This window comes from Falco biarmicus, chromosome 3 (assembly GCF_023638135.1).
Source record: "Falco biarmicus isolate bFalBia1 chromosome 3, bFalBia1.pri, whole genome shotgun sequence".
Taxonomy (NCBI): Eukaryota; Metazoa; Chordata; class Aves; order Falconiformes; family Falconidae; genus Falco; species Falco biarmicus.
This window is the reverse complement of record NC_079290.1, coordinates 28,804,880-28,827,509: the sequence shown is the minus strand read 5'-3', so window position 1 is coordinate 28,827,509 and position 22,630 is coordinate 28,804,880. Positions and strand designations below refer to the sequence as shown.

The following is a 22,630-nucleotide window of genomic DNA, read 5'->3' as shown; positions in this document are numbered from 1 at the left end:
TGTATCAGATGCTATGCAGAAACCAGTACAGTTCATCCTACTGGTTAAACTGTTGTCATGCAACATGTTTTTAATTGCAAGTGGCAGAAGCCAAAACAATTTTTCCACAAATTAGAGACAGGTTGTGTATAAGGTAAAACGTACAGTGCCTCAGAACAGACAATTTGAATCCAGCAGAGCCTTTCATTAAAGCAGTTTGTCATACTGAATGCCCTACTTGTGAATTTAAGTTCTTTTGTTCTTCTTTTCTTTGTGTTGCCATCTATTTTCCAAATCTCTTTCAAACAAAGCCTTAATACTACAGCAATTCTGACTTCATGTAAGCCTTGCAAACATGACTCTGCAAAAAGTTTTATCAGCTTCAGCAGTCATTCCTGAATTACCTTGTCAGAACACTCGTGATTACTTTAATTGTGTCTGTTCTATTCGAACATTACAGTTTATTATGAAATCTCAAAACCTGCATTTTCTAGCTGGGTTACAATTACGTATTAAAACAATGGGAATAACTGTTAAATAATGGAAGTACCTTTGCTGTCTTGCAGTGTCCTTAAAAGCCTTCAGTCTTTCAATATCCATCCAGAGCCACAAGTACCTCTCCCCAAGCGTTCCTTTAATTAACTTCTTGAATCTTTCAAACTCATGTCTGTTGCCAGTGTCGTAAGTCCTGTGACTGATACACCAGGCAGCCCCGCTGTCTGCCCCATCACTTTCAGAACTTAATCTCAAGCTTACTTCTTCCATATCTTGTTCTCTTACATCCCCCTTAGAGTCCAAGACAGTAAATGGAGAAGAACTTTGGGAAGAGAGTGACTCTGCAGTACCACAGACACATACATTATTTGCTAACTTGTGTTTGAATTCTTCAGGCTGTTTGTGGAAATCCACATCACCCTCAATGTCAGCAGCTGGCTGGTGGGTCAGTTCTGAAATGGATTCCTTCGCTACAAATTGAGTATAAGCTGGGATAAATTCTTCCGGTGTCTGAAAAGTTTTGCTTTCCTGTTCATTCTCTTCTTTTGTTGCATTGTCCCATTTGGGGTCTAGATAAACTCTTAACTGAGTGTGGGAAGGAGGTTCAGCAATGGCCACAGAAGAACCCCCCTCAGCCTCTCTGGATGTCTCCTTAATAATGTCGGCTTTTGCTGATACTGTCCTTGAAGGGGAAAGGAAACTCCATTGGTGGCATTCCTTAGACAGGGAACCTGCTTCTGCAATTAAATCAGAGAAGTTAATTGAACAGCCTTTTGATTCAGGACTGTTCTCTTGCATATCACATTTCCAAGTTAAAAAAACGCAACGTCTTTATATTGTGCTGCTGCAGAACAATCAGACCATGTCATACTGCAGAGCAGGGAATAGCAGAGGTACTTCTGCTGTTGCTATCTGGCTAGAAACTCAGCCCCACGACTCAGAAACCCATTCCCTGTTTCATTCCAGCAGAGTTCAGGAACAATTCCCCCTGGAGCCAATTTTCTTGTTTACTCAGCTGAGCATCCCAGCTCCTCAGCACTTCTTAAACCACCTTGTTCTGCTGCAAGGCCTGGTTTCTTCCTGAGCATTTGGTCATAGTTTGATCAAAGTCACTGTATGCAGCAGGACTGTTTTTTGTTTAGGCCTGAGGAAGCTAGTAAGTGATAATTATTTGTCTACTTATGGTGATTATTGCAAAAGACTAAAACATCGAACAGACCTCTGTCAGTTGGGTAAAATCTTGACATACATAGAAGGACAACAAAGCAAATTATTATGTCAAGGGCTCTGTAAACATTTAACAATTCTGCAGTCTGGTCTGCCACCCAGAAATGAGTCCTTTCCATTTAGAGATGTTTCATAACTAACAAGTTCAGAACAGTAACCAGCCCTGGTCTTTTGGTCTACACTTCTCTACTTAATTCCTTTTATTCGACTCCTCATTATCCCCATCCTATTAAGCATGCCCTGCCATCCTGGTCTGTTGAGAAAGAAACTTACTGCTTTAACTTGCTCGAATATCTTTTCTACTTCTGCCAGACTTTCAGCAAATCAAGTACTTCTGGAGCATGTTAGCAAAGATGACCTTGACTATACATACTAGGTTAATGCTGCTGTCACTGTACAAGTCAGCCCTGTAAAACTGCGCAGAATAACTCAGATATTGTGAACAGCAGCAGAATCTAAGTGAAAGTAAGAAAAAAAAAAAGTCATAGTTCAATTGTGGCTCAACATCTTCATATCAATCCAGTGTTTAAACTATAGAATTCTATATTTTATTAAAGCTAATATGTAGGCTTTCATACTCTGTTGTATCACTAAGACAAAACATTGTCAGTGAGGAGACTGCTACAATCTCTGCGCACATGCAGTACATAAGGCTGTAATAGAAAAGGAGCTAAAGCCTTTTTAAGATCCATTAAAGTCATATTTGTAATGTCTACATAACGCTCTATGAAGGCCCAGGCAATAAATGACTGTGGCACTTAGACATTCCTTCCAACTTGTTCTCAAAATAAGCCACTTCCAGGGCTGGCCACTGTCACAGAGAGACACTTGGATTAGGAATATGGCATAGAGATTCCCTGCTCTGCACTTACATAATTTTGTGTATAAGTACATATGGCACAATATGTTGACATTAAAATAAATACCAGTGTGATTTAAAATATCTTCTCTTATTTCTAAAGTTATTTCAAATGTTTTCACTTGACAATCAAAATTAGAGCTTCTTAACGGTTCTGTGAAACTAAACCATAAAGAATAATTTCATAAGACCTGAGGCAATTAGGGAGAGAGGTACACCGCTCTTGAGTAATCAAAAGCCAAGTGTCTCAGGGTTTTGCTCAAGATATTCATTGATAACCCTGATGCAACTGAAGCAGTGAGCAAGGAATTCAAATGGGATTGTCCAAGAAAATACCTTCAGCTATTGAACTCTTTATAATTGGCTCTGAAAAACTCAGCTGATGCCCTTTATTGCTTCTAGTGCCTGACCCCTACACCAGGTGAATACTGAGTCTAAAATGTTTTCGTTTATGAAAATGGGGGAGAACTAACATATGAGCTGAGTCTTCTCTATTCATCTTGCTATTGCCTACAGAGCAGGAGCAAGGCTATGCAATCAGGTATGTCCATATGTGCTTCTGTATGTTCTCTCAGTACCTTTGAAACCTGCTGAACAATTTCAGTTAAATTTGACAGACAGACAGAAACGTCACAAGCAACCATGTTCTATACGATTCATAAAAACTGGCAGCCAAAGGGCCTTTAAGTGCCCAACATAAATAACCTAAGAAAATGGCTGCAGTACAAATCATACATTATCAAATACCCAAAGAATCCAGACAAGAAAGTCTTTCAAAACATATCAAATGGGGGGATGGGGTGGGGGGGGGTGGCGGGGAACCTCAGCTGAAACTTTGAGATATCTATAGAAATATGTGAGAAAAGAGGCTTCTACTACCACAACACTACTTGGCTACTAGCTCTAATTTTGATACAATGTTGTGTCTATGGAAAGAAACAAATCCCTGTCTGCAGCCTAAGGTTCCATGTGATACTCAGAAGGTAGTAAGTGGAGTTAGCAGCAATTCCTTGGAATGCCTTTTCTTTCCACCTAGTCAGAGTTATGTTATAAATACTACGCCTGAGCCCCTATTACTTACCCAGAAGGCTATGGTTTTCACTTAATGAATCGTCTCTTTCATGCTGCCCAGGCAAACGCTGAATATCTTGAATTTGACTAGAAGCTACAGGATCCGTAAATGAATCTGTAGTTTTCGTGGATTCACTTTGTTGTGCTAATGTAAACCAATCCTTTGTCTGGGAAACTGTAGCCTAGGAAAAGAAATGTCATAGAATAATCCAAATTTCTCTATTTATTGCAGTGTTTCTGAGAGCAGAGGGCTTAGTGTCTATAGGCATTTTGTGCAGTCTGTGTAGATTTCTGTAGTTATAGCTCCCAGTGAAGAGAGCTGTATAACAGTTGCTGAGCATACTGTTAACGCTGTTTCTGTTTAAGCTTTATTACAATCCATTAACCTTCTTCTATAGCACAAAGAGCTTTGAAAATAAGGGATATTCAGAGAATCAGTTGTCCAATTACGTTATGATCTCAGTTACAATAATTTAACCCAATACTTTCAGTCTCTCTTGATGTTACACCCGCTAAACATGCTTATTTACCTGGCCAAGCGATATGTAGAACTTCTTCATAGTCAACAAGATGTCATCCTCCTCAGGAGGGGGAGAACTTGGGTCTTGCTTCCTTATCCAGGGATAGTAGTCACTATCTATAATGAAACTAATGCCAGTCTTGCTCCATTCTACCTGTGATATCAATTTAGCCAGCCTGAAATTAAATGTTGAGACAATAGTTGATTTTAGCTTTTAATCAGATAAACAGTTGATTTTCCCCAGAATAGGCAATAAAAAACATGATCAATCTAAAAATAAATTGTTAAAGAGAACTTAATGATCAGCTTTATTATTTCACCCTTCGCCTGCTGTCACATATGTAAATGCCAATGTTGTCACTCCATAGTCCACCAGCTTTACAGATGGTGGCCTGCTTTGCATTATCAAGCTTTACCAGTAAAACCGATTTCTGTCAGGATGACCTCGCATGTATCTATGCAGTTTCAAGCCCTGCCCAGAAGCCCTTGAACATTTTAATCACTAAAATGGAAATATTCTCCCAGGTTGCAGAAGCCCTGTTTCTCCACCAGGCACTTTATTTCCTGCTCCTGATACAAGCAATCTTCCAGCAGCAGTGCACAGCAGCAATCATACTAATTGAACTTTCAGATGATAACAAGACAGCTGGCGCTATAATATTCAGCTGGCTGCTGTATGAGGACTTCATAGTACTGAAACGCATGCCAGTGCTACCTTGTGTTCGCATGAACCTCGCAGTGCTCAGGAAAGGCAGTCTTAGAACTGCAATAACTGGAGCAGAACTTAACTAAGAAAGCAGTACAAAACCAACCAAGGTGCATGTGAAGGGAAAAAGAAGCCTGTGCCTGAGCCTGCAACCATGAACGAATGCCCAGTTTTGTTTGTCCCCCATATTTGAGGGCAAATAGCATTTTGTTCTAGGGTTAGGCTGTCTTCACCTTTAAACGCAAGTTTTCCTTTTAGCATCTCAGTTTATCTAGATTCTGATTCAGGAAAGCACTTAAATCACTGATGTCAATGGAAATTAGGTCCATGCTTCAAGTTAGTTTTATGTATTGAGTATTTTACCAATACTCATAGGTAACTCTGCTTGATCAAAGAAATACTTTGCTATAGCAGAAGATCAAAGCTAGTGTTTCGTAAGGCTGAGATACCTGTAAAGCAGACTGCTACTAAAGGTAAAATAAAGCATTCTTTCATGGTTTGATTGTTCTTTGCGTGGTTTTCTCCTTGACTGTCCCAGACATTCCAGAGTTTAACAGAGAGATGGAGGAAAAGTGCAGTCTTTGGGATATTGAAAGTTTAAAATATTTTGAAATTTTTAATGTAGATATCTATACCCCAGTAATTAGTCTGTCGTGACAATCAGCAAACATGAGTTCTGTGAACTGCACTACCAGGCTGCCTCTTCTTTTAGGGCTTCTGAAACACACCACAACTATCAGCATCCAGACATAACCTTAAGAAATGTAGAGGCAGATCCTCCCAAAAAGTACAATAAATCTCCTGAACATCTGCTGAAAGGACATCTGGAAAAATATAGCAAGTGTGTAAATCATTTGACTATGCCACAGCATCCCACAAAGGGCCTTGCAAAAGGAAGTCTGACACTGGGCCCAAAGACACAAAACTAATAATTGAAATAAAAAGGACTGGCTGTTTTTTCCAAATAGATTTCATGGATTCATAACTTCCACTTATGTGGCTTACATATTGACAGAGAAAGATGTATTGCTACCATGATATCTCTGTGGAACAGACATTTAGAAATCAGTAAACCCCATCCTTACTCTCTTTGTAACAGTGTGATATAGTATGTAATTCATGGTCAAGGAAAATTACAGAATTATGAGTGATAAAAGTCTTTATCCAGGTCACTAGAATTCTAAAATTAAACAAACAGGACTAGAGGTGGGAGAAAACATGTTAAGAGTACTGTCAAGGTAAATTAAACAGAAGAGAAAAATGTACAAATTTAAAACTGAAAGGCAGCGTAGAAGTTTGCAATACCTGTATTCAAAGTAACAGTCACTTTCTAGGAATGCTGGAAGCCTTTCTTTCTTAATCCACTGAATTGCCTGTTCTCGGTCAAGACACTATTAAAAAGAAATGCCAAAGTTTTGCAACATTCTTGACTTTCTTGGTTTGTTTGCCATGTAACTGATTCTCTCCACCCCCCTTCTACAGAAGCTGTCTCAGGAAGACAAATACACAGTGAGTATCACCTTTATTATCCAGTTTAGCCTTAATCATGCTGGGACAATTGAGTTAATTTGCTTTCCTATTAACAGCTAAAAAGGTCTAAATCTGATTTCACCTATGTGTGCAGTTTTCTAAACAAATCATGGGTGGTTTTCCTTCAGAAATAATGTGTGTATGAATCATGCTTTTACTGTACAGTTCCAAATACAAATTAGACGCTCATAAATTTTCTGCAATAGGAAACTGCTAATTTTTCTGACTTTATCGCATGTTACACATAAACACTATCACATTTTTCCTCAATAATTCAAAGAATAAGGAATGCTTATGTTAAATTATCCCCCAGAACGAGAGCACTGTGGATATTAAAAATAAAACTGAAAAAATAAAAAGCCAATCAGTTACCACCTTTCCCACTTCCATGCTGCAGCATTGCATAACTGCATTGCATACAGTAACTATGATAGTGGAAACCTAAGTGTGTTATGAGTCGTGCCCATAACAGATTTCTGCTCCGAAGGTCTGAGTGCCTCCTCAAAGCAGAAAGGAAGATGCCTCCAAAGAGTGGTTTGCGGTGTGAAAGGGAGGTGTTAAGCAGTGAGCTACACAGAGCCAGCTAACCAAAAAACTATGCCTAGGGTCTCACACAGAGAGCATTATAAACCACAGTGATCCATAGATATTTCCCTTAGAAATGACACACAGCACACTTTGTAACATGTTTTTTAAGAGCATATTTCTTCCACTCTTAGGGGATAGCCTGTTTTATTTATCTGAGGTGCATTTTTCCTTTTAGTGGTTAAGACTGACGATTTGGAAGAATGTAGTAAGTCCCCTTGTCCATAAAAACAGGTGAAGTTTGGGCAAGGATCATGCTACTTGCTATATCAAATAATCGGTTTATGCAGATTACATTTTAAATTTTCTTTCCATGAGCTAATAATCCATTAGGGACAAGGGTTATTTCTGCCTCATATATATCTGTAGGGGATTGAAAAAAAATCTGAATTACTCAGAAAGTGGGTGGTTTCATTTAGAGAGAAGAAAATACTTCAAAATATGGAAAGCTTATGTTGGCAGTGGCTCATACAATGTAATTTGTGGAGATGGAGGCTAATTATTCCCAACCACATAGTGTATGCCTCTTTTTGGTAACAGACAAGCTTTTCTGAAATACTGAAGATTGTCTCTTTATTTTGGCATTTAATATTTATGTATTTGCTGACTCACAGCCCAGTTTTTTATCTGAGTGATTCATAACATGTTCACATCTGTACATGGCTGGTACACAAATTTATGTATAGTATCAGAACAAAAGAATCTCTAGTCTTTCTCGTTGCACAGAGAAAGATGCTACATTTAATCTGATGGGGTTTGTTACCTTGGTTAGCTTCCTTACCCAGTCAGCCTTAGGCCTTGCTGGGACCCAATCCAGCAAAGCTTTTAGCACGTGTTTAAGTTTAAGCATGTGTTTAACTTCCCTTGATTAAAGTTAAACACATACTTAAGTGCTTTGCTGAACTGGGGTTTCTCTGAAGTAAGGTATGTGGGATGCCAGCCAGTTTCTTTCCATAGTTGTGATCAATTCTACCCAACTCTGCAGTTTTTTTTCTTAATATATTTTACACCATGTTGATTTTGAATACCGATAAGAAGATACTTACCTCCATATCAATAATTTGCAATTACGCATGCACACATGCAGAGAACTTTTTCTTACCTGTAAATTTGTAACAGTCTGAGAGGGAAGTAAAATACAGAGAAAAATACCACTAGGTGTATTTCTTAGGGAAGATGTGTTTTAATTCAGGCTGTAGCCTGAAGGGCCTACTGAGATTCTCCAGTTATAGCTCATTTTCATTAGTAATGTGCCAGTGATGGCCACTCAAGGTAACTCTTTGTAGCAATGTAATGTTCAATCTCTTTAGTGTAAAGAAAGCAGTCAAATCAAACAAGGCAGCATCACCCAATGCCTGAAAGATCAAATCCTATTTGATTTGAACTGAACTACTTGATGCAGTTGGTCTGGGGTGACTTCTTCTGGTTCAGTTACAGCGTAGTACAATGAATGAAGCTGCCTTCTTTCACCTTGTGTAGTGGCAGTAACAATTTTTGGTATGTTGTTTTGCAGGCCTTTTGTTCCAGCTCAACCTTGAGATACCAAGCTGAGCTGCGTAATGCATCTATGTTACCTGTCCAGTAAAGGAGGAATCAAAAATGAGAAATATCACCCTTTCCCCTCAAAAGGAGAAGGAAGTGTACAGAAAGGTACAGCTCCTCAAAGGGCTATCGTGCTTCCCATCTATGGAAAATGGCCCAGAGAAATGTTCTTAAATAATACAGGAGCCTTGTTGCTTCAAACCACATGAAAGATGTAAGTAATAGTGAAATTACTTTGAATTTGTCAAGAAAGGCCATTCACAGTTGCCATGATGTGATGTTATCCCCAAGAGCAAGGTTAACCACACTTGCACAAGCACATAATATTTCCTCTATTGAATCCTGAGAGCAAATAAGAAATCCAGACTAGCTTTTCTGCTTTTTTGCTCTCAAGCAAAGTATTGGTGAAAATAATTATTTGACACAGTAAGGGTGTCTGTGAGCCTTGTCTTATTGTAACATTTGTCCAGTTTAGATGCATATAATTGCAGTCTCACATTACTATCATTTTCTTAATCATCATTGCCTTTTGACCTCTCTCTCAACACTGTTTTCTTTTCTGAAAATCATTAAGCTCGCACTAAGCGAAGCAGCAGTCTGTTACAACTCCCTGCTTTTCCCTCAGCTTTCCAGCTATGACGTAATACAGAGCAGCCCCTTCTGAAAATGTAGCAAGACCTTAGACTGGCCTTGAATGAAATGAACTGAAGTCACATCGGTCACACCAATGCAAAATAAGCAAGAAAGGAATAAACCAAGTATCCCAGTGAAATACTTTTTCTCCTTCAAAGCTGTTGTTTAGAGGTAAACTCCCACAACTAACTTCACCGTCTTGTATCCTCTCAGGTGTATATGGTGCTTCAACTCCTGATTTTAACTTGCCCAATTTGATACTGAAAAAAGCCCTGAAAGTAAACAGGTAAGAAAACCAAAATTGATTCTGTCTGAGCAAGTCTGAAACAGGATTTTTTTTTCTAAAATCCAACCTATCTTTCCATTAGTTTAGCCTTCTTGTTGCCAAAGATTATTTTCTCTGGCCATTTCAATTGATGCTAACCATGTAAATCCTTTGGGAATTAATGGAAGAGAGACTTATGTGTTGCCAGACCACAGATGAGCTCATAGCCACACAAGGAAATTAATTAATAAGGAAAGACTGAGATGCATTAGTTTCAGTCAATTTGCACATTCCAGGGATCACTACTAAAGTAACTGTTGTCATAATATTTTTTCTTTTAATATTAAAAAATATTCAGACCACACAACTGAATCCTGCCCTACAGAATCTTCAAAATTCTGTGCTACAGGATGTACATCTGTAATTCCATTCACTTGTCTGCTAGACACATGTGCGTTGCAGGGCATAATCTGGCCCATCATTATGTTTTCCTAACATAAATTAACATTTTTCCCAAGCTACCAAGCCAAACACAACAATAACTACTGCCAGTATCTCTACAGTAAGATCTAAATATAAAATCAGGGGCTATAAGATGCTTACCAGAGTGTTGTAATTTGGATCAATATAGAAGGTTGGAGAAGTGCTGCGCATTTTGGAGAGCTGCCCATCATTCTTTGCTTTCCTTAGAACATCATAAATAGGGTTTGGAGGTTTCTGATCATGTGGAATTTTTTTCAGCTGGCTTTCCAGGCATTGTGGGGCATCATTAACTACTTCAAAAACCCCAAAGTCAGAGTTAAACTTAACTGGCTGGACAAAAGTCTGCAAAAGAAAAGGGAACTCTTTCATTTAAGAAAGTTACTTTTTGACGTATAGAAGCATCCTATAGAACACAAGTTGGTACTACAAGGCTTCTTTCTCTTGCCTGCTGTAGCTTATGTTCAGGGTCTGAAATAGTAATTTTTCTGTATTCCTTTCTTTAGTCTCTTTGCTGTACAGCTTTCCAAAGCATTCCTACTTTTTGTCTCAGCTATGCTTAATTGTCAAGAATTTAACTCATTCTAGAACACAGACCAGTCTTTTTCACATGCAAATAATAGATCCAGTACACAAATGTTTAGAATATATAATTCACAGTGACTTTAGTAACTGTTCTGCAGGGGACTACTTACCTACGTGATCAAATCTCCAATGTTATTCTCTCATTCTTTACCACAAACAATTAAGGCTTGAAAAGTTTAACAATGAAGCTGACCTTTTAAATGTGAGATGCATTTGAGGAGGATGAATCTGAAGGTTTCCATATGTAGGAAAGGCTTTTCACCATGTTATTACTTGTAGGTCAAACACCTACCAAAACCTATGGCCTGTAGTAAGTTTTATTGTACATCACTAGTTCAGACAGGTACTGTGTAATACATGGGGTAGACCAAATTTCAACTTCAGCTAATTGTAACTTCTGTCAACTCCAAAAAAACCATTACTTGTGTACACATCAAAACAAAGCCATCTTTCATCTTTTGACCTCTCATATTAGGTATTTCCCTAAAAGACTATCTTTCAAATTCTCTTACTTGAAATGAAGAAAGAAAATACGGATGGATTTTATAGAAGTAATGGGGGATACCCAAGACAGTTATGAATACAAGATTATATACAACCAGAGCATATAAGCGTCTCCGCACAGAGCTGGAAAACAAAAGCGTATGTTGTATTTAAGAACTGAAGAAAATCCTGGCCATATCCAGACCTAGTGCCAAAATTCTTTTTGGCTTCATTCCAGACAGGATCCCACCTGGTGTTTGTACAGTTGTCGTTCCCCTGCACTTAATAAGATTATTTTATTTTTTCAAGCACTGAATTTTTCATTTCCTTGAACTTTTTCATATATCATATATACACACACATAGACATAATTCATATACATACTAGATATGCTGAATACACGCTACATATAAAAATATATTACAGGCCAGTTTTATTCTTCTTCACACCTGTTTAATTCCAAAGTAAACACATCAGTGTTAGCTATTTTGTTGCTTCTGTTTGAAGCCCCCTTGTTGATCAACGTCTTGTAGAGCAATGCCCAGGATCGAACCATGTGGCTGCAACATGTGGTTACAACATTCCCTGCTTATTCCATAACTTCCCACTGTGGAGGCTCAGCCTGGCAAAGCACATAGCATGTGAGAGCTTTAAGTGTATGATTCGTGCCTATGACATCAGACTGTCACTGCTTAGAGCCAGGCATCGAATTGCATTACTCTGTTTAGTTACCTAACTTCAGTTGAAATCATGACTTGGTTTTTGTTCTCTGACACCTTGTGCCTCTTCTGGCATTAATTTTCTCCAGGGTACTCTGCAGGTTTTAGTGTTTTTTCTCCAGATGTACTGAACAGCAGTCTAAAGAGCCTTTTATGTGTAATGGATTTCTCTATACTTCATTCAGTCCTCCTCCCAATTTGCTATGTGTACATTTCATTTACTTTCAAACCTAATTTGGGCTGCTACCAGCTTTTAAGTGACTAAGTGCAACCTTAATAACCTCCAAATGTATTCTCATTTATTTTATGTTTTGAAGAAAGACACAGAAGAAAGCACACTAAGAAACAAGGTGCCTCAGTCTCTTAAGATTTGAAATGTTCTTGCTAGTGGAAAAAAGCAAACAAAGTCCAAATTCCAAAATATAGGGCTGCATGACTAGACACAACCAGATTATTTTAGTTCCATGTTGTTCAACTTGAAAACTAAGTGTTAGTTTATCACACACATCTACTTTTACTTAATCCTTTGTAACTTATTCTATGTCTACTTTTTTCAGTATGCTTTCTAATTAACTGAACAGAAAACATACAGCAACTTTTAACGTAGTGAAACAGATGTTAGTGGCGATTTTTAAAATGTAAAGTATATTGCTATTTTGGGAGCCCGACTACAAATCATTTATAAGACAAATGTACTAATGGAACAAAATAGCATACACTGATGGGAGAAGAACATTAAGACTTCATACGCTACATATTTGACTCAAAAAGGTGGTTCTAGTCCAGACTTCTGGGTTTTGGACCAAGGTATAATTACCTATCCCCAAGAACATCAGGAGGCATGCATACTTCTTGTATCAGTCAGAGAGCAGCCAGCAGATCCTCTTTGCTTGACACTAGTAACACTATATCTGAAATACTTCACCCAGATTTGGGTCCCCAGTACAAGAAGAATGTTCATATATTTCAGTAAGTTCAGCAGAAGACCACTGAGACAGTCAGAGGCTGGAACATTTGCCCTGTGAGGAGAGGCCGAGGGTAGAGGACTTGTTTAGCATGGAGACAGCTCAGAGAGGACCTAGCAGAAGTCTTACAGTACTTACAAAGGGGTTACTGAGAAGTTACAGCCAGGCTTTCCACAGAGGTACATGGTGGAAGGACAAGAGACCATGGTCATACACTGAAACAACAGAGGTCTCAAATGGGTATAAGAAAAAAAGGCAATTTGGGGATGATTAGCATTGTAACAGGCTGTCCAGAGATACTATGGAATTGTTTGTTGGAGGTTATCAAGATCAGCTGGAGAAAGTGCCAGGCAACCTGATCTCTATACTAAAGCACTGACCCTGCTTTGAGCAAGAAGCTGGACTACAGACCTCCGCAAAGCCCCTTCCAGCCTAAGTGATCTATGATTCTGTACCCAAATTCTACCAGATAGAGCATCTTATCAAACTATCATATAAAAGCATTTTAGAATAGTTAAAACCTTTCTGGACAAGTGTATATTACTTGCTTACTTAAGAAAACTAGAATGAGAAATCAGAATGTTTTTATTAGTATAACAAAAGAACAGGTCCTGACCTTAACTCATCCCCACCACAAAAATAAAAGTGATCATGTTATGACAAAAATCAGATGGGAACACAAAACCAAATATAATTAACCTGATTTCTTGTAGGAAACATTTTCCCAGTTACAGTACAGGAGAAAGGATCAGTCAATCCATTTCCCTTTCAGTATGTGAAGAACTTTGGAGCAAAATGCACTAACCATTCCCACACATTACAAGCCACACAAAAAAACCCTGTTCAATACTCTGTAGTAAACATAAAACCTTTCCCACTGAAGCCAAGTGCTGTAAAATCCTACAATGTTTCACAGGATAATAATGAGAGAGGTTTATGACACCACCAATATTCTAGGTCTTTGCAATAATGAGGAATCTCTTCAGTGAAGATGCCTGTGTTAAGGAGTGGATGACAGCCTACACTATAAAGGAAGGGGGAAAATTATGTGTGCCAATCTAATATACTAAGAAATGTCTTTCTTACCCCACATTTGGCAAGTGGTTTGGCTTTTTACAGACAAGTAAAATACACTAACCAAAGACTAAGTGTATCATTCTTTCTCTAGTTTGGGCCAATTTTTGATCCTTTGAAGACAGAGAGGGAAAACTCCAGAGCCAAATTATACCTCAAGATATTAAGAAAAAATAAATCAGGTTTGGCAGGAGCCTTGAAGCTTGGGCTTCATACATTATTGATTTAGCACAATAAATAGGATCAACAAGGACTTGAGAATACCAACAAAGACTGTATACAAACTATTTCACTCAGGCAGTTCTCCCCTTGAACCCAGTATGACCGATGAACTCAGCGTAGTAATCTCAGCTTCAGAAAAATTCTCCAAGCAAACAACAAAAAGCTGTTTTCAGACTGTGGTACAGCAATACTATTAAATAAACAAACAATTGCATGTACATTTTTGACAGCAAAGAATCTCTTAGCCATCAAGTGCACACTGAATATGGTTTCAGTTGAAGAATAAATAGAATACATAATTCTGAAACCTAAAGTTATACACTTAACTGAAAGGAAGGCAAATTTCTCTCAGTCCTCCCAAAACAGAAACCAAAACAGCATCCATCACCGTGTTGCCAGGATATCAGACATATAAATCTCACTGTTCTCTGCCTTAACAGTTTTCAGATATACTTCACTTCAGATACAGTTAACAAATGTGTAAATATGCTCACCACATCCCACCCCAAATAATGTAGTTTGATCCCAAGAGAAAGAGAGTGACCACAGCTTGGCCGCTTCTTAGGTTAAGGCCCTGAAAGGGTGGGAATGAATAGAGACCTCATCCAGGAGCTTTGCCAAAACTTCCTTAAGATGGGTATGTGTGTATCATAAATAAACGTCAGTGAGAGTCCAGACCAGAAGAGAATCTGAGCAGCTCTATCAAGTGCCTGGAAAATTCACACTGCACACAATGGTCAATGGCAACTCTCCCACTGACTTTAACGAGTCCAGGATTTCCCTTCTGTTGATAAGACACAAGTCACAACCACATACCACAACCTAATTAAGAGAAAGGAGAAGAGCATTTTGAGAAAAGTCACTATCAATAAGATGTCAGGAATGCTTCTTTTGCTTCCTTGGATGTCAAAGATATCAAGCAAGTTTTAGTCCTGGATAAGTCTCAACATATCATACAAGTAGAGCCTTTCTCATGTAAAAGCCATTTTAAGGGAGGTTGTTTTTGCACCTGCAGCCTCCCTCCACACAGCTGGAAAAGACAAGAGGAAACTAATGAGCACACATTCATGCCTTAAATTGATGCATTGAAATATTCACAGCCATCTTCAAAACAGAGAAGGGCCTGAACTGTGCAGCAGAGCTGATTGCTTCCTGCACTTTCCATCACCTGCTTCTCGTAGATCAGGTCTGGTTTTACTCTCCACAGCACTAGGTTTTCAGGACAGTTCTGTTTTCAGAATGACCGATTGGCCCAAACTTTGTTACTTGGGCTTTGTTTGTTTTCAGAATCATCACCTGCATCAAATCCTGGATCCCAGACTACTCAGTGGAGAGCTTTTATAGTGAGAATGACTTTCAAAAGAAGTAGTCTTCAAATCTGAAGTTGATAAAATTGTGGTTACTTGATAGCTTTGTGCTGCAAGAGAAACCCACAGCCAGAGACTCATTATGAAATGAAGAGTGTCATCTCCTGAATATGCTTCAGCTGAGATGCAGTTAGGTCTTTTATTTCTAGTGCAACCCCTTGAGGTTGCAAAGATAAGGAGTGTGTCCTCATCAAGATCACTGGTAACTGGAATATGAGGGGTAAGGCCCCAGCATGGACTTGGAGTGGAGTGAGTAGCAGGCAGCTTGCAGCGTGCAGGAGACAAGTTGACACTACTGTGCTTTCTTTCTTAAGCCTCCAACACTGAGCTGGATGGCAGTTTCTGACTTCTGAAATTTCACTCCTGGCTAAACATATTCTGGGATGTTTCAAATACATGGATGAAAGATTTGAATTCTAGGGATGCCTGACCAGCTAGAAATGGAAATGTATCCAGACCAATGTTTCTCTTAAATCTTTCATTTTAGATTAGTTACTAAGGAAGGTGTAACTTGTTTGTGTGTCATGTAATTGAATTCTGCTACTGTGAAATCACCATATTATGGGCAACAAGTGCCCTCATGAGGTTTATTTGTATTATTTTATCTTGCAGAAATACTTTCTGTACAGACTATCCTCCATTACAGTATGTAGATCTTTGGAGTACCTAGATATTCAAGTCAGATTGTATTGAATATTATTATAACAACAGAATATCTGAGAGGATATACTGTAAATCAAAGAAAAAAAAATCTGCTGCCGCTATAGCAAGTCCCCAGTGTTACAATTTTCCATACTCTATTGGTATAAATCAACACAGCAGCAGTCTCTTAAAATAAGCACACGCTACCCCTGATTTCTTGTATCAAGTCACACAATATTTTCAGTTTAACTTGTTGCCTAACTACTAGCACACCTGGGTAATACTGTTCCTAGGCAACAGTGTATAAGCACAACAAGAATAAAGCAATGGAAATTTCAATGCAGTGTTTTAGCAGAAACCTTCTGAGAAGGAGAGGGGAATTGGGAATATAAGGTATTCAAACCACAGAACTCAAGGCATTAATATAACTTAATCCTGAAGAGGGTAAATCCTCAGGAAAAGACCAATGAGAAAACAAAAGCAATTATGAGAACATTACAGGTAAATAGATAATAGAGCATCTGTTTTCCTAAATATATAGAAGAGACATCATGTGTCATGTTAAAAACCTATTAAGATTACCAGTGTAAAACCATGTTTACTCGGGAGTGTCCATGAATTCTTTTCTGTGGGCTTCCAGAGCTGTAAGGAGCACCTGGACAATTGCTGTGGTTCAGAGATGCTGAGCTGTTCCAGGACTGTGGGCTGAGGAGCCCTCTGAGGCCAAGGAATTTTGGCCTCTAATAGATATCCTGGAATCTGTGCATGTCCAAGGAGACCCAGAGACTAAGTAGGCTGAACTTCTTACCCAGTCGATCCTCTGTGATATGGGGAAAAAATGTACCATCATTTCCAAATAAGCAGCAGAGATGTGCAGGATGGTATCCCGATGCTAAGAACAACGTGGCACATGGAAGGAGATCTGGGTTTAAAAGCTATGTAGTTAGGCTCGGATTTAGGCAGACATCCTAAAGCAGCTGCAAGGGGAATAAAAAAAAAAAAAAAAAAAAGAGAGAGAGAAAAAACACAGTCCTCTCTCCACAATTTTCTTCCATCTGTATCTCCCTAGCTTTGAAAAAATCTGGCAGTGTGGTGAAAGTCTGAGCTCCTGAAAGAAGTCAGTATCACTGCTATGAACAAAATCCACACTGATGTAAAGTTGATACCTCCAGATTCTATTTTAAGATAAAAAAATGGGCATTAGAACACCATTCTACCATCCTTAGTTCTGCAACTCCCATTATGTGTACTTTTACACAAATCTATGATGTGGCTTAGAAAGCACATCTATATCTAGTTCAGTTTGTCTTAGAGAGCACATCTATGTTTAGTTTAGTAAGCCTGAATCTAACTGAATTTATTCCAAAAGAGGCTGCACCACAGTCTTAGGTCCAAGAAGCATCAAGAAATATTCTTCCCTTTCCTAATGCTGGTGATGGTGCCTACCAAGCAAACTGCAGAAATGAGTATATGTTGTCGTAGTGCAGTCTGTTGGACTGTAGTACTTTAGGAGGGGGACAGACTGTGGGGCAGCTCTGTGGTAGATTGTCTGGGAGACCCCACAGGAGCCACTGTGACACTGTGGAAAGGTCTGAGCAACCTTGCAGGGGAGTATGGGTGTGAGGTGTAGGGATGGAGAGAATGAAGATAGGGCCATGAATACTATTGGGTGAGGTTGCTACATTAAGGGAGCAGGATAGTACATATGACTCTTGTGAGAGTGTGGGGAGGCAGGGTAGTTTATGGGGAAAAGGAACAAAATGTAGGGCAATGGATTTAATATAGGGCACTGGGTATGGTGGTCTAACTGCAACCTGATCAGCACACAGAACACAGCGTAAGGCTACATACTTCTAGATGCAGATGGAAAGGGAGAAGAGGGAAGTGCCAACTTTGAGACCTTCACAGCCATGAAGAGAAACTGAGTTGGTTCCTGAGCTAGAATATTTATTAATCACCGAGTGTGTTACCAGAAGAATGCAAAAGGACAAACATTTGTTATGTCAGCATGTGGTACTGGAATAGAAGTGGACTCCTTATACTTTTTTAATAAGTATTTATGCGTCTTTCATTTCCTAATTATACTGGTTTGGTGCACTGTGATTTAAATACATAAATCTGCAAGAGAAAACATGTCCCCAGAAGCCCAGATACTAGGTGTTTTTTCCTGATACTGAAAATAACATTGAGCAATAAAGAGTTGTTGCCATTAAATTACAGACATATTGTAAAAGCCATTTAACTACCCAGTGGCAAAATGCGAAATATTCTAAGTTGAATTACCTTACTATTAATCTTAGTAAGATATTTCTTGTATTTTGCAAGAGATTTCTGTAAGGCACTTACTGGAAGACTCAAAAATTCATTGAAGTAGTCCACAAGCATATCATCTGTGGCTAAGTATTCTTCCTGTAGGGAGACAAAACCACAAAGCAAGGCTTGTACTAATCTGTGCTGACATGGGTTGAATGCACTGTTGCCTCAATTATTTCTCCATGAGATATGGCATGCAAACTTTTGCAAAATGTTATTTCCCACTTTTGAGAATATAATCATTGCATCATTATAACCTAGCCATTGCACACTACTGAGGTTCTCAGCAATTTAAAAAACACATAAGAAAGTAAATCCTTTCTCAAGAAATTCACAAATTCAGTGTTCATAAATCTAACAGCTTCTAAAAGCTGAAAATCTGAGTGTTTACTCTTGAAAAAATATGGATAAGCTAACAGTTTAGAAATTCCCCACATTATACCTTTCTCTCTTGCATCTGGGAAGGAGGGGAGTATAAAAGTTCACCAGAGGCTGCTTCTGCTCCCATGCTGCTGCTTGGGGATGTTTTGGGAATAAGAAAACAGTTCACTGATCTATAATCTGGCTCATCAAGCAAGCAGTGTATGCCATAGTTTAGATCTGACAGAACTGGGAGGGTTCCTGTTGACTTCATCAGAAGTGAAGGCAGCATCAGCAGGTGGTTTCATACCCTTTCTGACCCCTGCATTGTAAATCCTGCTAACAAGACTCAAAAGCTGTAGAATATAAATTAATTTTTTTTGCTGTTGACAAATAAATAAGTATGGATCCCAATCTTATTTCTACTGCAGTCAACACCATCACCCGTATTCCAACAGAAGGTAAAAGTAGAACATTATTCCATTGGTCTTCAGAAACCTGTCTTCAGGAAAATGAGGACTTCTCAAAAGTTTTTAGGAGTTCCTGTTTCTTGAATATTCTATTATTTCTGTCTTGCAACTCAAGGAGAATGCACCTGAATCAAAAGTATTTGCCAATATCAACAAAAGTCTTGTGACACAAATCTTGTTTTCTCATTCTTAAGTTCATAGCACTGAAATGCACTGGTGAGGAATAGCATTAAAGAGAGGTTTGCGCACCATGTATGTCACTTGTAGGCACGCAGTACCTTGATCCAAACCTCACAGTGCCTAACTGAAATAAGAGACAGCTTGTACTCAAGTAAAGAAGAAATCTTGAGTTAATGTACATTAATATGATCTCAGGAAGGCCCGTACGTGCTGCATGACAAGTCAGAACCAGACCTGATGGTGTTTGTCCATCCTTGGTCTGCCAACATTTCTCTCTTAGCACTTATGGTTGCTGCTGTAACTGATACAGGCAGGCAAGTTAGCTCATGCACATTCCTGGAGAAAGCTAACACTGAAAGCAAGGTTTTCTGCATTACAGAGATTGCACTTTATTTGGATCACAGGCGCACAGTCCAATGCAATTGCAGTACCATGGACCTGGAGATGTTAGGACACTGATTAAATAAGAGAATTTAGCAAGGTGCCTAACTCAAAACATTTTGAAGTCAACAGGAAATGCTCTCACTGCTGTCACTAGGCAATTAGTCAGATCAAGAAATCTTAGTTCAGCAAGTGCTGAAACAACAAACAAATTCATTAAAAGCAAGCTGCAGTCTGCCTCGTGTTTGGTTTGGGTAATGCATGATTAGATCTAACACTGATAAGGATCAATCTGAAGATGGCTAGATATGATAATACCCCGTGAAAATATTTTATTGTTTCAAAAGACTTATCCAAAACAATTAATTTATTGCTGGCTGAAATATAAGGTCTTTAAGAATATGCAGGTAACATGTTTTTAATTTGTCAAGGATATAATTCTCTGTAGTCCCATATAATGGCAAGAAATGTAAACATAGTGGTCAATTAATCAATAAAATATTTATGATCTTATTAATGCAAGCTTCACTACTTACTGATCTTACTGCATCTATACACAATAGACTTTACTATGGCTTTTGGAAGTTTTTCTGCGGTTAGCCTCATTTCCATTTGAAAGCATAGTTGCACTTTCATAGTTGCACAATATAGGTTGTAGAGTTGTATATACAATACTATAGCATAGATTTTTGTGTCAGGAATCATTTTGTTTCTTCCCATGCCATCTTTCCTACTGCACAGTCCATGTTATGACTAGAAAAAGCTGCCTTACAATTGCAACTGGAGGTCAAAGTGTGCTAAAAATTGGTCCAAAACTGCAGTTTTGCCTTCATGCAATTTGTGTTCAAATAGAAATATCCCAGGCCTATCCTGATTTCTGTCACTCTTTTAACACTGAAAGGCATTTTAAAATCCTTTTGTCAATGGTATACAACAATTTCTTGGCTATTTTATGGAAACAAATCTAATGATTTTCTACCTATAGTATTTGATAGTTTTCTCTATTGCTGCCATCATGAAAAAGTACAAAACTCCAGACTAAGCAACCCCAGTTCCCTCAGCTGCTCCTCATAAGACCTGTGCTCCAGACCCTTCAGGGCTGCCTCCCAAGGGACTCTGTCAACCAGGCTCCTAAACAAGCCAAAGTCTGCCCTCTGGAAGTCCAAGGCAGCAGTTCTACTGACCCACCTCCTTACCTCTCTAAGAATTGAAAAACATTTCATGATCGCTATGCCCAAGGCATCCTCTGACCACCACATCGCCCACCAGTCCTTCTCTGGTCGCAAAGAGCAGGTCCAGCGGGGGGCATCTCCCCTGGCTGGCTCACTCACCAGCTGTGCCAGGCAGGTGTCTTCCACACACTCCAGGAACCTCCGAGACAATTTCCTCTCCACTGTGTTGTACCTTCAGCAGACATCCAGTAACTTGAAGTCCTCCATGAGAACAAGGGCTAGCGATTACAAGGCTTCTCCCAGCTGCTTATATAATATTTTGTCTGCTTCTTCATCCTGGCCAGCTGGTCTCTAACAGACTCCCACCATGACATCTGCCTTGTTGGCCCTCCCCCTGGTCCTTACCCATACGCATTTGACTTTGTTGTTACCATCATTAAGCTCTAGACCTAACACCCCCTAACATACAGGACTACCCCACTACCTCTCCTTCCTTGCCTATCCCTTCTGAAGAGTTTATAGCCATCCACTGCAGCACTCCAGTTGTGCAACTCATCCCACCGTGTTTCCAAACTATGCCGTAGTTTTCCTGCTGCACAATGGCTCTCAGCTCCTCCTGTTTGTTGCCCATGCTGCATGCATGAGTGTAGATGCACTTCAGTTGTGCTACTGATCCAGCCACCTTTGGGAGGTATATAGTTTATCTCTACCTGAATTCGTGTTACTTCTGTTTATGATAATAAAATAGTATCTAGAGGCTCTCAAAAGAAATAGCAATACATTTGTACTGTAAAATACACAGTTACAAAGGCATCCAAAATGTGGAAGAGACAAATGTTACCTATGCTACAAGATTTAAGGTGTCATTTCATATGGGGTAGCAAGCAAACATCTCTTCAAATGAGAAGACAAACTTCAGGGAAATCCTACAATGAACTACAAGCAAGAAAGGTAAATAAGGAGAAGGTTGTTAAACTTGTCATGTTGAACCTCTCAGTTGATTGTTTCCTTCCTTCAGCCTATCTCACTTTCCATTTCCATCCTTATTCTCCAGTTTCCCGTTACTTTTTTTTTCTTATTTTCAAGCTAGTTAATTTTTGTCTGAGAAAACTGTAAGAAAGTACTCAATACTGCATACTTTCACAGAGGAAAGAAAAGAGAAACTAGACAACAGTTTCCAAAAATGTTTTTTGCTTTTTTTGCTCTACAGTTGCATGACAAAATGAAGGATCAAAGCTTATAAAGCATACTTACAAGCACTTCTTCTGTTATACACGGAGGCTCTGAAACACAAAAACTGAAAATCATACGTTATCCAAGCAATACAGTCAAGCTTGTTCAGCTATGATTACTGAACAGAAACAAAAAGTAGTGAAGCATGACAACCTTCCTGGATATTCTGAAATAAAATAACAGCCTAAGGAAGTAAAATAAACTCGAAGAACATGCAGTGATGTTGACCCGTGCATAAAAAGGTTGACTATCACAAGAATGATTTAAAGATAATACAAGTATTATTGAACTAGATTATTTCTCATACATATCAGTTAACTTCTTTCAGCAAATTTGGTTACTTACTGTTTTTTAACAAAAATACAGATTTGTATGAAACTCTGGGAGCCTTGAACAGCAAATATTACGAATCATACAATAAAATTGAAATAAATGTAATTGTGGGCATTCCCAGCTAACCAAATCTCACCCATTTTAAGAGAATATTCCATTTTTTGTGATGCCATTTGAAGGGAGTAAAGTTCTCTCTTCAGATTGATGTATTTTGCTGGGCAAGTTTAAACCTAGCAGTT

The 22,630-nt window shown here is 38.8% G+C and overlaps 1 protein-coding gene across 1 annotated transcript in view; it reads right to left on the bottom strand.

Annotated features, from left to right (window-relative positions):
* RGS22 (regulator of G protein signaling 22) overlaps positions 1-20,912 on the bottom strand; it is a 62,601-nt gene extending 41,689 nt beyond the window's left edge. The window contains exons 1-7 of the mRNA XM_056330458.1: positions 20,850-20,912; positions 18,296-18,358; positions 10,016-10,237; positions 6,163-6,248; positions 4,162-4,327; positions 3,642-3,813; positions 530-1,211 (exon numbers count right to left, since the gene is read on the bottom strand). Coding sequence (XP_056186433.1) covers positions 530-1,211; positions 3,642-3,813; positions 4,162-4,327; positions 6,163-6,248; positions 10,016-10,237; positions 18,296-18,358; positions 20,850-20,912 — 1,454 coding nt within the window. The remainder of the gene's footprint in view (positions 1-529; positions 1,212-3,641; positions 3,814-4,161; positions 4,328-6,162; positions 6,249-10,015; positions 10,238-18,295; positions 18,359-20,849) is intronic.
* Positions 20,913-22,630: the final 1,718 nt, after the last annotated feature.